At 35.9% G+C, this 17987-nt stretch overlaps 1 protein-coding gene across 3 annotated transcripts in view; it reads left to right on the forward strand.

Annotated features, from left to right (window-relative positions):
- The window catches only part of SLIT3 (slit guidance ligand 3), a 512041-nt gene that overhangs the window by 26565 nt on the left and 467489 nt on the right, over window positions 1–17987 (forward strand). For all 3 annotated transcript variants that reach the window (XM_048064726.2, XM_013178499.3, XM_013178496.3), the window contains exons 3-4: window positions 620–691; window positions 3720–3791. In XM_048064726.2, the coding sequence (XP_047920683.2) occupies window positions 620–691; window positions 3720–3791 (144 nt within the window). The remainder of the gene's footprint in view (window positions 1–619; window positions 692–3719; window positions 3792–17987) is intronic.

Here is a 17987-nt window from a genome sequence, read left to right on the forward strand (position 1 = left end):
GTGTTGTCGCATAGCATGTGTTCTATAAAATTGAAAGTTCAAGTAAAGACAGAAGACACAAACTGGCAAGTTCTGATTAACATAGGAAACAGGTCAGTGTGATTAACACTTTTTCAAACAGTGATAACACTTCACTGGTTATCTTCTGATAACCAGCATTTCCAAAAAAAATGGGGTGAAGAGCTGCCTAAATAGGATGCTGCATTTGGCAGGGAGCTGTTCTAAAACTTGACAAATCTTCCAGTCATTTGGGTGACACCATGCCTCCACTAACCAAAGCTGGTAGTTCTGTGCTCAGGCTCTACAGCAGCTTCTGAAGCAGGCTAGACTCAAGCGGGCTTAGTACAACTCCAGAGCCCAATTTTAATTTTTGGGGCAGAGTACTGCATTTCAGCTGTGTTGTACAGATTGGCTCTTGAATATATTTTAGCCTCTTAAAAGATTGTAGTCTTGAGGAACAAGTAGATGATGAGCAGATCATACACTTATAATGGAAACATGAGTTTGTACAATTTGAACAGCTGATAGATGGTGCACTGATGGAGATAATTTCTCCTAACAGAATTTTGGATGTTGGTTATAGTGCCTGAATGCTGTGTTTGTTTTTTTCCCCCTCCAGTGATCTAGAAAAAAATAATATCACAAGAATCACAAAGATGGACTTCGCAGGGCTGAAGAATCTCCGTGTCTTGTGAGTATAAGAGAAAACTTATCTTTCTTGAAAAGACTATTTTGGGTTGCTAGTACTAAGGATGATCATATGTTAGTAATTTATGTACATTATTCAGTTAGTGGTATTTTAAACCAGGCAACTGGAGCAGTTTGTGATGTGAAAAAAATTTTAGTTCCATGTTGAAGTCCAAATGCCATTTCAGAGCTGTTTAATTGTGTTCCTTGCTAGTTTTTAATAAGCACTGTGAGATGGACTAAAATTCTTACCACAGTCCACTTATGTATGAATAAATTATATTGGAACACTAGCAAATAGGACTTGCGGATTTTGTCGACTTTAATAGTGCTTTTGCAGGAGATTAAGTATAAAATATTTGATAGCTGTAAAAGTTGTACACGAGGAAACTTACGAATTCTTTTAGTCCAGTATGAAGTAACAAATGCAAAAAATTTAGGTAGTCCTGTCTCTTGTTCTAGAATTATCAGTCAAGAGCTCAACTGTGCTTCTAAATAGGCCTTGAAAATCAAAAGGGGAAAACATCAATCTACATATTGCCCCTTACCTAGTAGTCACTAAATTCTGTGCACTTGTTATCTAGTTCACTGGAAGTATTTTACTAAACTATTGCAAATTCCAAATTGTAGTAATCAAGGCAAAAACCTAATCTTGAGTTGGTCCCAGCACTGTTAGAGACAGGTTGGTTTTATTGTTCTATTGACCCCTTTACTGAAACAGCTATCAGAAGATCAGGACACAGATCTGCCTGCATTCCCTGAAAATTTCTCTTTATGTTTCTTGAGATTGCCTTCTGCAGCTAGTATTTTCCTTTAAGTATCTTCTTGTAAAATAAGTCCTTAAAACGGTAATGATGAACTGTTACATTAATTTAGTGAAAATTCAATTAATAAATTAACTGAATCCTGCCAAGGAGAAGACAAGTCATTTCTGCTGCTACCTAAGCACGTTTGAACCAAGAAAACATTTCTAACCTTCTAATCTTCTGGTCTTGCATCTTTTCTAATCTTCTATTGGAAGATTCTTCTTTCCTATAGCATTTCCCTCACCTCTATCAGTGGAGTCATTTAGATTTCTTTGGCTCCAATCCCAGCTGCCAATACCATTTTAGAAGTCTGTATTATAATTCTGTTTACAAGTACTATACTATCATTAATGTCAGTAGTTGGTTTGGTAGTGTTTTTTCTACTGTCTGTAGCGTCAGACATTACCTAATGTCACTGCAGTCACTTACCCCGGATGTCCTTAACAAGAAGCGAACTATGCAACTGCAGTTATTTGAATTTTTTGCTCTGTGCTCATTTCAGATTTATGTAGCATGTTCAACCATTATGAGTGGTGTCTGGTGTTTGCCACACAAGTCATTAGGAATAAAAGCAGAACGTGCCTATTCGAAAATCCGTAATTTATATCGTTTTTGTCTTGTGATATATTAAGATTACGTGAAACCTAAGATATGCCATTTCAGCATTTGCTTACATAAATATTTTTGATCATTGTCAATGTATTTTCCTTTTCCATGTTCCTGTTGTATCTGGAAAGTGTTTGTTTGTTTTTGTTTGTTTGTTTGTTTGTTTTTCTTGCAGTTTGTGCAGCTTAACATCTGGTCTCCATAAGTCCTTCAGATATTTAATCATTTTTCTGAACTTTCTCTATGGTCCCCTAGTAACTCTGGCTATTCTACATTACTCACCCTCTCCTTTTCCCCTTCCTATTTTCCCCCCATGTGTGATGGGGGTGTAGTGGGAGGAGCAGAAATGTGTAACCTGTCCCAGAGCTCCCAAACAGGTGTGGTCTGGTCTTGTCTTCAGACATCACAGTGAGAACTATTTGTATGATGAATGAACTAGAAGCTGGCAGAGTGGTCCAACCGAACAAAGGTTCCCATCTCAAACCGACAACATAAATGCAAAGTACTCCATTGCATACCTTATTTTTTCATACCTTATAACTGCATATTTTTCCCCCTCTTACTTTGAGGAACACAGTTTGTTTGCATGTTTTTTTACTTTTATCTTTTGGTTTTTGTAGTTGTAGATTCTTGCTGTCTGTCCTCACAACTGCAACCCAGTAGAATGACTCTGAGAATCCTCATAGGATTGGATGCAGAGGAGTGGCTGCTGGAGAGGAGTGCTTTTTCACTAGTCATCGCTTAAACCAGACTTATTGTATATTAAGTTATTCATGTGTTTTTAGCTAAAACTACCTAAAATATTCAGAAGGCTAAGAGATTTAGTCTATTCTGTTATCTGAGTGCTCTCACAGAAGCAGAGAATGGGTGTGTGCTGGAAGGCAGCACTGAGAGAGAAAAAAGATGGCTTAAATGGAAATATTGGTGTATCTGCTCCCTTTTACCTATAAAGAGCACTTCTGCTGTGTGAATGAGTAGTCATTTCCTCCACAGTGTAAATCAAAGAGAAGTCAGTCGCCATTGTTTATTACTTATCCTTGCCTCAGCCTTAGAGGGTGAAGAAAAGCAGAGTCCCACACAGTGGAAGCCTGGGAGCTTTCCCTTACATTATTACACCTGTTGTACAGTGGGACTGTATACAGCTGTCACACGTAGCTGGTATGGCTGTATTTCTGGTGAGGCTGAACTGCTTTGGTTTGTTTACAAGTGGTTTACTCTAAAGCAGGCCTGAAGTTTTGGCAGAACATAAAGACTGGACAAAAAATGTTTACGTTGATTTTTCTGCTATTGACTGTAGGGAGTCAGTCACTTCTCCTCAATTACAAAAGCCAAGAGTAAGGGACTGAGGATGTAACAATCAGTCCCTAAACCAACATCTTTCTGAGCATTATGGTTACAAAAGTTTTTGAACAAAATGGTTATCAAATCTGGGAGTCAGGAGGCAATTTTTAATCAGCTTGCTGTTTGTGACCAAGAGAGAGTGCTTTTTGGTCTAGAATTTTCATAATCTCTAATTAAATGTTTTACTATTGCATCTGTGAAAACCACTTTTATAACGTGTGAAGTGGGGAAACTTTTATTCTCTTGTCTTAAAATGTACTTGTGTTTCTGGAATTGCAGACACTTGGAAGAAAATCAGATCAGTGTGATAGAACGTGGAGCATTTCAAGATTTAAAACAACTTGAGCGACTGTAAGTATCTCAGTTTAAATACTTAAACAAAAATGCCATGTTTTTCTACCTTGCTTTAAATGATTATTATATTTCATGATTAGAAACGGAACTTGCTTAAAAAAAAAAAGGCAAAAGCAAAAAAAAAAAAAAAAAAGGGGGGGGGTACTTACCTGAATTTGAATATGCTCTTAAACACAGTTGGCTTTATACTGAATCATAGCTCATGCTTGAAATAAAATGTGCAACTGCTCACCAAGAAAATAGAACCATCATTGATACTAGAATCTTAACAACACTATTAAAAGAACATTATTTGGGCAACTTTTATAACAGATATATAGATGAAGAAGAAAAGTTTATTTATAATAATTATTATTTGTACAGTTAATTAAAATATAAAAATCATCACTAATGAAAGTTACAATTGTCCTCAAGGTTTAAGAACCAGAGTATTTCTAGAATTGCCTTTGAACTTAATGTTTTTATTATCTTGATTTCATTTCAAGTTGCACAATGCCACTGGTACCAGTAGGTTCCAGGGTATCACGCTAGACTGAGAAAATTAGACTGTTGATTTCTTCTACTTTTGATAGCAATCAAAAGTAAACACTAGTGAATATAAAAGCTCTCTTAATGCAAAATCCAACTCATAGAAAACTACTAGCCTTGTAAGAGTGCAATCATTAATATCAGTAAGTGCAAAAGTAATGCTATATCAAATTGCTACTCTTTGTTGGAGTGTACTGTTCAGCATTGTCATGAAGCTAGGTTAATTTTGCCAGTTTATGGTGAGAGCTGAACAATGTTACTGTAATGCTGAAATACTTTGGGGAATTATTCTTTGTTAGATGTAGGTGACTAGAAAGAAATCACATGCTGGTTTGGAATGCTTTTTTGTTAAAACAGAGAAGCAGATTTGTTTTTATGCTTGATTATCTGCAAGGCATTTATTGTAGAACTTGGCATTTTTTAACTTTTTTTTTTCTAAAGTAGCTTTTAAGAGCGAAGTTCCCATTAACAATTGTGCAAGACAACTTTGGAGTATGGAGCATATGTTGTACTAAAACTGTTTCAGATGATCTCAAGATTAGACTTGCATTTAAGTTGTTGATCAACTAGTGTTCTGATCTTTTAAAATGGATTTATTCAGGATTTTTTTTTCTTGAATTAAAAAGCCCACTTTATACAAATAAGGGAGCTGAGTTTTAAATTCTGATTATAAGCTACTCATCCAGTTTCTGATACCTATATTCCATTTAGAAAGCACTTTTAGGTCAAGAGTTATGCCATGGGTGATTTATTTCACAATTCTTGGGAACAATAAAACAAAACCCGCGTCATAGTTTTCCCAAATTAAGCATTTCCTGATGCTGTAGAAAACTTTTTTTTTTCAGATTATAGCTCATCTTAGATAAAGATAGATTTAGTTAAACTAAAAAATGTGTTTTGAAAAAAATCTGGGAGACTGACTAGCTATCTGTAACCAGAAATGATGAATACTCAAGACTTCTTTTAATGTGTTGCTTTAATGTGTTGCTTTTCTGTAGAGCCTTCTCTGTTAGCAAATGAGCATAATGTATCTTGTGAAACCAGAAGTTAGGAAATATGATACCTTTAACAGCATCTGCTCAAGTATGTGATGTTTGAAAGTCTCTCTCTTTTTTTTCTTTTTTTCCTGTGCAAACTCTTAACTTGGCCAGTTAAACATACTGCATCTCTGCTTCTCTTTTTGGATTGTCTGTCATTAAAATATTTTCTAAATGAATGTAATATGAAAGGGAGGGCTGGAAACATACAACTTTTTGGTATTTTAGCTTAAATCATTTTTAGGACATAACTATAAATCTGTGTGTTTTTTTTGTTGTTGATTTTTTTGCTATGAGTCAGTAGGCTTTGGAGAATGAACTGTGGAAAGTTTGGCATAACTTATAACAGCTAAATTGCAACATTTTAGGTAACATTAAAGCTATTTTATTAAGTATTGTCAAACATTGCAAAACATTAATGAAGAAAGTATGATGGTTGAATAAAAAAACTGGCTTTTTTCCATTTAATTTCTTTCAAATAACAAATAAAAATTGCATATATTGCTTCGATTTTGGAATAACATTCGTTTTTGATCTGTTGAAGTGGATGCAAAAGTAATCACTAACTTTTTTTTTTTTTTTAAACAAAGCAGCTGTATTGGGCCAGACTTTAAAAAACAGGAGTAATTTCTCTTTTTGGCAAAATACCATATATATATATATATATATATATATGTCTTTTATTCAAAGTAACAGTGGAAGTATATTGTTCTTCCACTCCCACACAGTAATCCTTCAAAGGGCATGGACCATAACCTTAGGTGAATACTATTTTAGCTTACTATAGTCTCGCTTGTGTGGACATCAAAACAAACTCATCAGTATTATCTAAGTGAATTAGAAGAATTTTCATTGTGAAATGTGTTTTTTGGTACTGTCCTGCATAACAGTAAGTAAATTTTGTATAAAATGTCTCTACAGCTGTTTGCTATTGCTCCCAAAAACACCATAATGATGGCTCTCCAGTTACTGGGATTTTACTGTTTACAACTGTTTTTTAAATTATTTTTTATTCTTGTTTCTTTATGGGACATTAATGCTTACAATACCAATGGAGCATCTTAAAGACATTATTTAAATAGAGGTCAAGGTATTGTCAAAAGCTTAATAAAGTCTGTCAATATCAGTTGAAGGAAGCACATAATGCAGGGTATGACAAAAGGCCAGAAAATATGAAGTTGAGAAATGAAGTGATGGGTGGAAGGTGTGCCACTTCATTCTTTGACATATTTTTTCTTAGCTTTACTAGATAAAGCTGAGTAATACATGGGATTTTAACCATTGCCTCTCTTATAAAAAATGTTTTTTTTTCTTTTGGTTTGTTTTTGTGTGTGTGTGTAAGTTGTTCTGTTGAGTCCTAAAATTCAGAGTTCTTGAAAATATCCAATGGTACTCAATTCAGTGGGAAACCAGGAATGCTTTATTCAAAGAAGTTTCTATGATTTTACTCCAAAACCCACAGATGAGTAGTGAAGTAGCTGACCATAAAAAGTTGATCAGTCGAGATGCAATATTAATGTTTAATTGGTCCATACAGCTTACTACCTTCTACTAGTTGTGCTGTAGTCAAACGTCAAGCCGTTCTTGTGCAATGTAATGCCGATGCAGAGAAACTCTAAAGCTTGTAGAGCCTACGTGCCAATGTAAGCTTGTATGTATGAGGTGCTAGAATGATTTCAGGACGCCTCCTCCCAGGCTTGTTAGTTGCTTTTCTAGCTATCAGCTTTTCTTTGGCTCCAAAGTGCTATTTTATGAGAAATATTACTAACTAATGTTGACTGATATACTTTGCATATGTTCAATAAGCATTTAAATGATGGAGATAAATTGTTCAAAATTGGAAGTGCCAGCTGTAAATCTTGAGTGTGCCCTCCTTGCCAGTAGACAGTTTTAGGGCAACACCTGTGTCTGTTGTTGTAGGGAAGGTTTCAGAAATTAATTCTTTTTTCTAGTTCCATTCTGCATTTTTGTCCTAAAAGTTTATCAGTTAAAGTTCCGACTTGGATTTTTCTTTCTGTTTTTGTGTTCTGTGGTTTGAAGTTGTGAGCATGTGTCTATACACACAGACAGTGCATTATACACAAATTTATACTGAATTTTGACATTTCAGCTATATGCTTTGCTGTTAACATGATGTAGGATTTCAAGATAAAATTATTACAAAATTTCATATACAAAGAGGATCAAGAGTAAAGATGCGTACTAGTGGACCGAAAAGATGAACTGAAATTTCTACCAGAGCCAGATGTCACACATTTATGTGAAAAATGAGGCAGGATATAAGACACCAGCTGATTCTGACTTTTCCATGGCCAACTGCCAGAAATTGTCATGTAGCTGTATTATCTTCAAAAGGCCGGACTTTGGCTGGTGGCTGGTTCTTTCTGCTCAAATTAGCGTCTTTAGCTAGCATAAAGGCTTTCAACATCTGAAAACACTCAAAATGTGTTTTTGTTGTTTAAAGAAGGGCGGGGGGTGTGTGGGGGAGAGAATGTATAAGCATGGCCAAATCAAATATCTTTTCAAAGTTGGGAAAAATAATTAGCTTTTTTTTTTTTTTTCTTAAATCCAAAAGTTTAACCCTAGCATATATGTGTATGGTTTTCGTTTTCTATGTGTTAAGACAGAGGTCCAAACGGAAATTGGCAGACCTTTAACTGTAGAGATGCTACTGTGCATGGATCTTTGTAAGCTGCTTCCTAAATGCTTGATTAAGGTATTAAAGTATATTTATTTGGCATAGTGTACTGTAAAATCTGTATTAGTGACCAAAGATGCTAAGGAGAAGAAATTATGAGATGCTTCACAATCTGGATTTCATAAATTGAGATTGATCAGGCTTTAAATAAATCATGTAATACAGAAAGCATCTTCAATAATTAACAGGCTAAGTGGAAGGATTGCTAAGTGCTTCAGAGTAGTGGGCAAAACAATAAAAGCATTGGACAGTTCTCTGCTGTTGTAAACAAAAGCTTATTGCGAATCTTTGGCAGCATGGACAAATCCATAGTGTTTATACAGGGTTTGCAGTGTGTGCAGTTTAGAGGTATTTCTGGAACTGCATGCGTTACACTTATTTCATTTATGAAGCCATATGGATTTGCAAATATGGAAGACAGTTTGAATGTGACCTTTCAGAATGAAGCTTTGTTGTTTAATGTCTCCATTTCCATATGACATTATGGATAATATCTAGTTTGAGATCAGTGATCATAAAATGCTCATTTGGAAATGCAGGAGATTAAAGACACTCAAATAAACCTAACGCTGCAGTCTGGTATTTCATCCATTTTATTGCTTGCATACTTCCCTCTTCCTTCTCAAAATGCCATGCCTCAGTTAGGGTAGTACCTGGCTTGCTAGCAAACTCCTCAGGAGCTTGTGGTGCTTCAGGAGCGAGCCCTTCTGTCTGTATCCTGCTCCCAGGACAGCCCTTTACTCTGGGCCTTTCCCCTCAGAGGAGGGTGTGAATGGTAAACTGGGGCCAGTAGAGCCATCTGGAACTTACAGTCTTTGTATTTGGGAGGGATGGATTTTGTTCTTGTCATGCATGTGTAATCCCAAAGATGGTAGTTTCCTCCTGCTTTGTGTGGGAGTGTGTGCAGCAAATGTCAAAACCTGAGCTAATCTGTCACACTGGGCAGAACTACTGCTGCAGCAACGCATCATCAGTAGGGTGAAATGCAACTATATTGTCTAATCCCAGGTCACAGGCTGTGTGTCAGTGAAGTAATCTTTAGTAAATGGCAGAAATCAGTTTCTGAGACCAGTTGCAAACTTATCCACTGCTTGATGGAGCCAGCAAAGAATACAACAAATGAAATTCAGTTTCTGATATCTTCAAACATGTTCCTGTTCTCCTGATTTGAAGAATATCTAGTACTTAAGTTTTGTGTTGCCTGCATTTGTGAGCTAGTAACATGTAGCTCCTTGGCTGCATTGGCTCCTGACTGCAAGTTCAAGAAATAGTTTTTGATGTTTGATCATGATTTGGTCCATGCATTTTGAAAAAAATTATTCTGGTTTGGGGAAAAAAAAAAAAAAAAGAATCTTGTAACTGACGTCTGAAAAGGCAGTCACTTTTACCTCATGTTTTCAAGAGAAGTCTGTTACTGTCTTTTAAGGGAGTGTCATTGTGACAGTTGACACTGCGAGTAGTCCAAAGTGATTAGATAGAATGCTTCGGGTGCCAGTATCTGAGAGGATGTTGTTGGTCATATCCTTGGATGCCTTTGGCACAGCCATGGAGGCTGCATGCAAGTTCCTCAGCGACATGCTATCTCCTCACATGGCACCATGAAGTTCTTTGAGCAACTGCAGGTGAGGTGCCTTGGTTTTCTTTTCTGGGCTTGGATTGCTACAGGTTTTACTTGTCTTTGTCATTATCTCTCTCTCATAATTCCACCATGCTTATTGCACCACACGGTGCTGGTCTGTATGCTACAATCTCCTACCTTGTGCCATCCTTTCTTGTAGTGTAAAAAGAGTGATTTGCTTTTCCTCACTGAGTGCGACTTACAGTTCCTCAGAGCTGTTCTGCATCTTTTGTGTGTAGCTAAATCACATTCGAACTTCAGCAATACTTTTCCTTTCTTCTAAGGGGAAAGAGTTGTTTCTGTGTGCTTGTGGGATGAGTTAACACCCTTAGTTTAAACTAGGGATGATTATGACTCATTCTTGGAGCTAATGGTCACTTCTCTAAATGTAATATTGGAGCCTCCATGGAATCTTTCTATATCTACTGGTAGATTTCATCAGTTTGCCACTCATACTGTTTACAGTGCAGGTTGTTTTTACCAATACTTTCAAGAGGAACTTGGTTAGCAGAGTTGCTGAGACCCAGTCATGTATCTCCATCACATTTATATAGTCTTCTTGAAAACTGCTTCATGGGCAGTTTTAATCAAAGTGCCCACACTGAGGAATTGTAGAAGGACCTCATGAGGTTGACTGACTGTGCAATGATATAGTAGATGTAATTCAGGGTTGAAGAACAGGGAACTGGAAGGAAAAAAACATCCCAAAATGTTGGAGCTTGTGAAAGAATAAAATAGAAGTTCACAGATGGTCATCAGAAGGCTGGCTAGGTTTGTGCAACAGCGATCCATTGAGGTGTCCTAAATATGCAAAACCTTTATCAGCTAACTGTAGATGAAAAAAGATTGAAAGCTTGCAAAGCTGTTGGAGGATTAGTATAATAGACAACCTCTGTTTATACCTCTGCATGCTTCTACATATTACCACTGCTGGAAACAGGATACGGATCTGGATGGACTATGTCAGACTCAGCCAAGCTGTTCCATTACTGTGTGTTTTCTGATTTTCATCTATTGCAACAAACTGAACCGGTCGTCATCTTTTCCAAAATTTTATTTTGCTTCTACTGAACTAGCTGCCTACAACTGAGATATTAAGGATGTTCAGTTCTTTCAGTGGTGAGATTTGAGATAGTCCAGAAAGTTCGACTGTTTTTTCTTGTCTAGCACAGGGATATTTAACAGCTGCCCCTCATCCCCACCAATAAGTTCATATTGGATATCTGACTTTAAAGGAATGCTGTAAAGTCACCAGTAAGGAAATCCTGTTTCCTATAAGACTTGCTTAACAAAAACATGGGCAGAATTGGTAGTTTCCCTGAGAAATGTGTTAGTAGAAGATAAAAATAATAGGTATAAATTTTGTTCACGAGGTGACAGGAACTGACTTATAAGATGCAAGTGGTGAAATACTTACCTGTGTAGTTCATTCTTCACTTGACACTTAGCATCACACAAGACAAAAACTTGGTAGTTATTGGTATATCTATGGAGTGTGTGTATAAATAAAAAAGCCAAATAGGTAGATATTGGCAGCTGAAGTGTGATTCGTACACTTCAGTAAATATTTGCAGGGGGAAATATAAGTACTGTTTTTTTTATCAGATGACATCTGGGCTCATGTTGATAACATACCTTTATTAATTATTGGGATGAAAGAAGGAAATTCATTACTTTTTTATTGCTTTTGATTCAGCTTTATGTGCTAGTCTTGGCTCAAACAGGCAAAATAAATGTTCCCAAGATATAGCTCGCATACTTCATTTATCTGTCAATACTGTATGCTGGGTACTCTGGAAGATTTCACTGCAATGTATTTTTTTTACAGTACTCAAGTGATAATTTAGAGAAATGCTAGTCATTTGTGTAAATGAAATACCAGATATGGTCAGGAAAGTTATTAATTTATTTATTTACATTATTTTTGTTTTTTTAAAGAACTTTCTCTTTGCTGTTCCCACAATTCAAATATACAGTCAATATTAAAATTATGGTGGGGGCAGGGGAATTTGCAACTGTTAGTCCAAAAGTTGTTCTTGTAGGAAAGGAATGTTATAAGATCTCCAGTACATACATTTCCATATACAGTCAAGTTTCTCACAACAGTTAAATGCTGCAGAAAATACTTAAGTATAGCCTATTTAATGCAGATACTCGGTTCATATAGTAATAACGTAACAAACTATTATTTATATTAAGTTTGCAAGCACCTTATTTTGACTAGAGTAGAATGATACTCTCCAGAAATGATAAATAACTTTTGATTTGTAACTTGAATAGTAAATGCACATCCCAAAATTAAGAGTATGTAGAGCTTTTTGAAACATCTTCAAAATTTGGAAGTCCAAAACACAATTTCCTTTTATTTTATGATGACTTCTCATGATTTCCTTTTGAATTTTGATGACTTGATATTTAGCACAACTTCTAATTTTAGCCTTTCCTTGAGAATCTTCAGCTGTTAATCATGTTTTGAGTCCAGCTGTGCATGGTGTTGGTTGCTATGGTCCTATTCCATTAAAGCTTTCTGATAACCAGTAGTTAGCCCCTCTAAATGCCAGTGCCATTCCTTGCAACTCTAAAAAGGTATCTGATCCTAAGTGCAAGACAGGACAATGCATGTTCAAAAAAATTCATTTGTGTAGCAGCAATGGAGACATAAATTTGTCCAGTAGCTAAAGTTTCATAAAAACTCCTTAATTTTCTTCAGAAGATGTACCATAGAGATGAGGTATTGCTAAAACTTAGAAACTGAAGGAATCAACCTATATTTCCAAAAGGCAAAACAGAAGACGTTTTTGGGGTAAGCTAGTAAAATCCTAGATATACATAAGGTTCAAGGATAGAACTTGATATTACATAATTGTACAACATAGTGAGCACACTATACATGCACTTTTGTCATGTCTTTTTTTTCAGTGACACAATGTAAGCACAGATCTCTAGTGTAGGAAGACTGTGCTGGGGAAAAAAACAAAACAACAAACAAACCACTAAGTATGAAGTAACCTGTAGAAGCCAAACCTGGTAATTCTGAGATGTACCCAGTCTACATCTTGCTTATACAGAAGGTCAGCGTCCTGCTCAGTGTCTTAGTACAGCTGGCAGCATTTGTATTTCAAAGTATTTAAGTAGTTTAAACCACATTCTGAAAAGGTCAGATAATTTTAGAAATGTCACTGGGAAAGTATAAAAAAGTGTAAGAAAGGTTTTAGCATGAAAAAAACTTTGTCTGGGGCTTTTTTGGAGGCACACTTGAAAAACCACAGTATTTCTTAGCCACGTGAAGTACTCTGACCCTGATGTTACCTCAGGGATAAGAGGCTTCTGTGATTTGGATCTTGATGCTTGTAATATTTTTCTAATTTTAAAGCATATAACTTATATTAGCTTTTCTTGAAATTAGTCAAGCGTAATTTCAACCATTGGTATTTGTAGTTGTCTGTACACGAACAGTGTTTGACATGCATACAGGTTATATGTTTGGAAGTAATTTAGATTTCTCATGGTCATTTGAGAGAAGTAAAAATTGCCCTGCCCTTCCCTACTACCCTATCAAAAAGATGACAAGATGTCACTTTGCCACAAGATCCTGTGATTGCTGTGCTTAAAGTTCTGGGACTGAAAAAGTAGTTGCAGATTAATTGAGGAAAGAAGCAAAAATCTCGGCAGAACTTGCTCCTATCTATCAATCAATGGTAGGTTTAGTAATGTGTGCTTCCTTGAACATCAGAAAAACATCTTTTTTGCTGTTGGTATCTTTTAAATAATATGGTAGGTTTCACTTTCCTACCCTGGGCTATTGGCGGGGACTATTCACTGAATAAAATACATTTCTTTGAACCGATAAATCTTATGAGAAACCACTTATTCTTTGAAGAAATGTAGATTTGCCTCCTTTGCAGTTTTATCTTTTAATTGGGTATATACATTTGGGAAAATGATTGTGCCCAATAACTATATACTGTAGGGTCTTAGAGGGCACTAATATCCTCAAATTTCAGTGTTGTATGTCTGTTTGTAGCATATAATTGCATAATTACATGCTACTCAGCCATTACTGGGCAGGCAAATTTTTTGTTGTTATTGCGGATGTGAGACTGACCTCTTTTTTTTCTTTTGTAAACATTAAAAAAATATATATCTATTTAAGAAAAAAAAAAAAAGAAAGACGCCTCTTCTCTGAAGGAAGCTATTAGCAGCTCTGTCAACAGATCTGCACAGGAGGAATCCAAACATAGGAAAAGTGCAAGAGAGGCAAAGGGCAGCTACCAAGAAAGCAGGATGCATGCTTCAGTGAATTGGGCTTGGTTTGAATTAGTACATCTGACCAGGGTTGCAAAACAGAGAGGTTTATTTTAATAATATGATAATAAATGAGCCTGGTTTCATCAAAAACATTTTCATAGTAGGTCACTGACCCATAAGAACTCATGGAAAAACAAATTTGGGTCTCATTTATGTATACAGGAGGTTCTGTAACCACAGAATTCTTAAGCTTCTGAAAGCAATGGTTAAAAATCAAATGGAATCATGACATTTCCACTACAGTGTAACCATAATTTGGTTGGAATAGATGATTAGTGTTTAACATTACATCAGAGGTTTTAAACATTATTGTTTTCTGTGGCTTGTTTGTTTGATTTTAGCACTTTTTTAAAATTCTTGATGAAGATTTATGGGAGTATTTGCTTAAGGAAAACACTTAGGGATTTAGAAGTCATTTCTCCAGGGACTGTAGGAAATACTTCAAGGTTTGTGTTACTGTAGGGTAAGAACTGCTGCATCAGTGGTCTGTAATAATTTGGATGAACTTTGTTTAGCTTTAATAATTTTATCAGAAAGGTTTTACTTCTGTGAGCTTCCTCATATTTGAATGATTATACCGCTTGCAGTCTTAGAAACTCCATCAATGCTACAGGCTGAACTTCCTGCTGTCAAGCACCGTAGCCCTTAAATAATCCTGTTTGTGAGTGAAATGCTGATGATGAATTCAAAGTACTTAACTTCCCCCCCCCCCCCCTTGGAAAATATATGAATATGTAGGTCTTGCAGCCATTCTGTCATCAGTCTTGCTTTTCCTCTGGCACAACTCCATGTTATCCATATTCACTAAGCTGGAGCTCACCTGAAGCTGCAGCGTTCCATATAGAACAGAACAAATTAGTATTGGTTATAGTTAACTGTTGTTATCTTTTATGTTCATGTTATGTGTTCAGTTGTTTAGAGGCAATCTCTTCTCCAGATTTTCCTCTTTATCTATAGTTAGAGTATGAGGATCACATGGAGAAGAGAAAGTTCTAGGGTTCATGCAGATGTTCTGGATATTACGTATACATTTAATTTTTGTCTTTGATCATTGAGTGGGATAGATGTGATGCAATACATTAGGAATATAAAAGATAAACGCCAACTTCTCTAGGTAATGAGGCATGTCAGGAAAAACTGACCCCCTACATTTGATAACTTGCTGGGAAAATGAAAGTGGATCAGAGGTAATTATCAGAGTAAGGGGGTGTTCTCAGTTTTTAGATAAGAGCTTTGGTAACTATAGCAGATTCTTGTGGCTGGTTACCCCTTATGGCTTGGTAGTGCTGAAAATGTCCTTTGAATAAATTGTGATAAGTAATTCCCATAGGCTTTTGATAAAGCAGTCAAAAGCTGGTTTTTGGTTCTTAAATTTATGTCCAGTGTACAGTGTGTTCTTTGTTCCACTTAATTATTTCCTTGTCTTCATTCTGTTAGCTTTGGAAGAAGTATCCTTTGTTAAGCATCCAGTTTGATTTCAGGCAAAAGATGATTCTGTTTGTCTTCCTATTTTAATAGTACTGCTTGGCATATAGCCCCAGGGAGGAAGGAGCAACACATTGCCACAGAAGCATTCTTTACTATATATGGAGAGGCGTGGTGAGCTGGGCTGGTATTGAGTTATTAAAACAGATCAATTAGGAACACTGCTCTATTTCTTCTGGTAAAAATTGCAACAGTAGTTCTACTTGCAAGTTTTGCTAATTATTCACAGCTATTTCTGACTTCTGGAAATGGTTAGTTTGATTAATATAAACTTTCAGGACCTGTCAGCAGGGGCAACACAGCTTGGAGATGTTCATGCTAAAATTTACTTTTTGCTTTCTTCATAGAGTTTCAGCCCTGACCTGGAGAGATTACACTCTGATGTAAGAAATAGCTTCACCGTGTTTATCTTACTGGCTTCACAGAAATTGGTGGACTGTCTACAGTGGTGGATGTTTAGGGATATTTCAATAGATTATTTAGGTTCTTTGGATGAAGTCCAATTATCTTCACATAGGCTGTGGAAGAATAATTAGGAAGTAACTACTTTTTTTTTTTCTTCATTCAGTGTTAGAGTTTGGAAGACAAAAATTCAAACGTTCTGTGTGAATTCTCTTTTTTTTAAATTTGAAATAAGAGAGCATTGCTATTAAACTTAAAGCATAGCAGAAACTGAGAAACATCTTGCTTCAGAGTGTATTGATCAAGTTTTTTTTGATTTATTTGAATGATAATTAAAATGTGAATTGTTATATATTAAGGGCTGGGACAGGCAGATATAAACTACCAGCCTGAATGCATGTAGTTGATTGCTTTTATAAATATATGGTAGTGAGTTAAGAGGCTGTGCATAAACTGTTGCCCTTTTTTTGGGTTTAGGGGATTTTCTTGCTGTTGACAGTGTCATTAGTAAGTGTTATTTGTTACTTAAGATTCTCTATTCCTTACTTCAGTTCAGTTGGTACTAACACTTCTGTCCCTTTCTGTATGATGTAAATTGTTGACTGAAGTCCTTAATGCATATGTGAAAGGTGTTAGACATTTTTTGTTTATTCATGTTGGCTTTGTGAAATGTTGAAATTTAAACCTGTTCCTACTTATTTTTGCCTGTGTTACTAGTTTGTTCCCAGTTAGGGGAAGTCTGTGTATAATGTTTACACAATAGCTCTATCCTCCATCTTGATAACAGATTTTTCCGTATAAAAAGATCCTGAAGAAAAAGAGTGATTCTTATACTGAGATCTGAAAACTGTTGTGTTGCTACCAGTTTGTATGCTGCTTCTTCATGCGAAGAGAAATGTAGTCTGCTTCTGATAGAGGGTAGATAATCTTTTCCAGTCTAATGAAAAGTTACTAGTAGAGGTTATTACTTTTGACAGCTTTGAAAATGTGAACCAGGACCACCCAGTCTGCTATGTTTGTAATAAGGGATCTCAGACTTGTAACTGTTGTAAACAGTTTTCTTTCAAAAAACCATTCCTTAGCGACATACAGTGCTATCTTTCACAGTTTTTGGAAAAGCTTCTGTACTAACATGTCATGTAAATAACATTCATTTATTTCACACCATAAGCTTGTAAAATGGTTGCACTGGACTTCCTCATAGCAACCTTATTGAAATTGCGTTATATATCATCTTGTTTTATTTCCTAGTTTAGTAATATAACAAGATGCTGACAGAAAGTGAAGGTGACTTTTTTTTTCCTTTTTTTTTTTTTCGTGTGGAAGCTGCATCTTTACTGTTTTCCCATATGGGAAGAACTGATACAAAGCAAAGGAAGAAGTTACATTAGTGACCACAGCATATTTCTTGATGATGATAGGATTTCCTGATGAAACCATTGAATGAAATTGACCATGCTCTGACTTTACTGTTTCCTAAGTCAGTACTGCTTGAAAGAGAAAACTTAGTAACTCCTTAGAGTTCAATAACTCCTGTCTTTCTGTCTGAGTCTGCTGTTATGCATTATTTCATTTTTATTGCTTCTTGGTTACACCCAAGCTTGTGATGTAACCGATTCTCTCTTAAAGTAACTCTCAGAAACTACTTCAACTGCATCATGTTCCCTGAGGCTGTTCTCCAAGGACAATGCCATAGAGCTCTTAATAACAAAGGAGAAAAAGTTAGCTTGTTTATTACCAAAATGAGATCCAGATGTTTTGAGTGTGAAATAGAATAAATGATCAAGCTGGGGAGTGAACCCAAAGTTACTTGGATAATTAATGGGTGTTAAAGGCTGGACTACCAAGACTGCTTCCTTGAAAAAATACCCATTTTAAAAATTCAAAAGCACTGTAATTTTGACTTTCTTTTGCAGAACGAATTGTAGAATAGATAGCATTGTGTGTGTAGATGTTGAATCAAGTTTGAAAGATGTTGAACTTGTGAGGAAAAGAATGGAGTACCACTAATTTCATGACAAATGTGCAGTTGTTTGATTTGGCAGTAAAGCCATCAATGCTCAGTAGAAAAGCAGACGTGTAATTCAGAGGCCAGTAGGTATCATACTCTTCCATGG

The sequence above is a fragment of the Anser cygnoides genome, chromosome 14 (assembly GCF_040182565.1).
Source record: "Anser cygnoides isolate HZ-2024a breed goose chromosome 14, Taihu_goose_T2T_genome, whole genome shotgun sequence".
Lineage (NCBI taxonomy): Eukaryota > Metazoa > Chordata > Aves > Anseriformes > Anatidae > Anser > Anser cygnoides.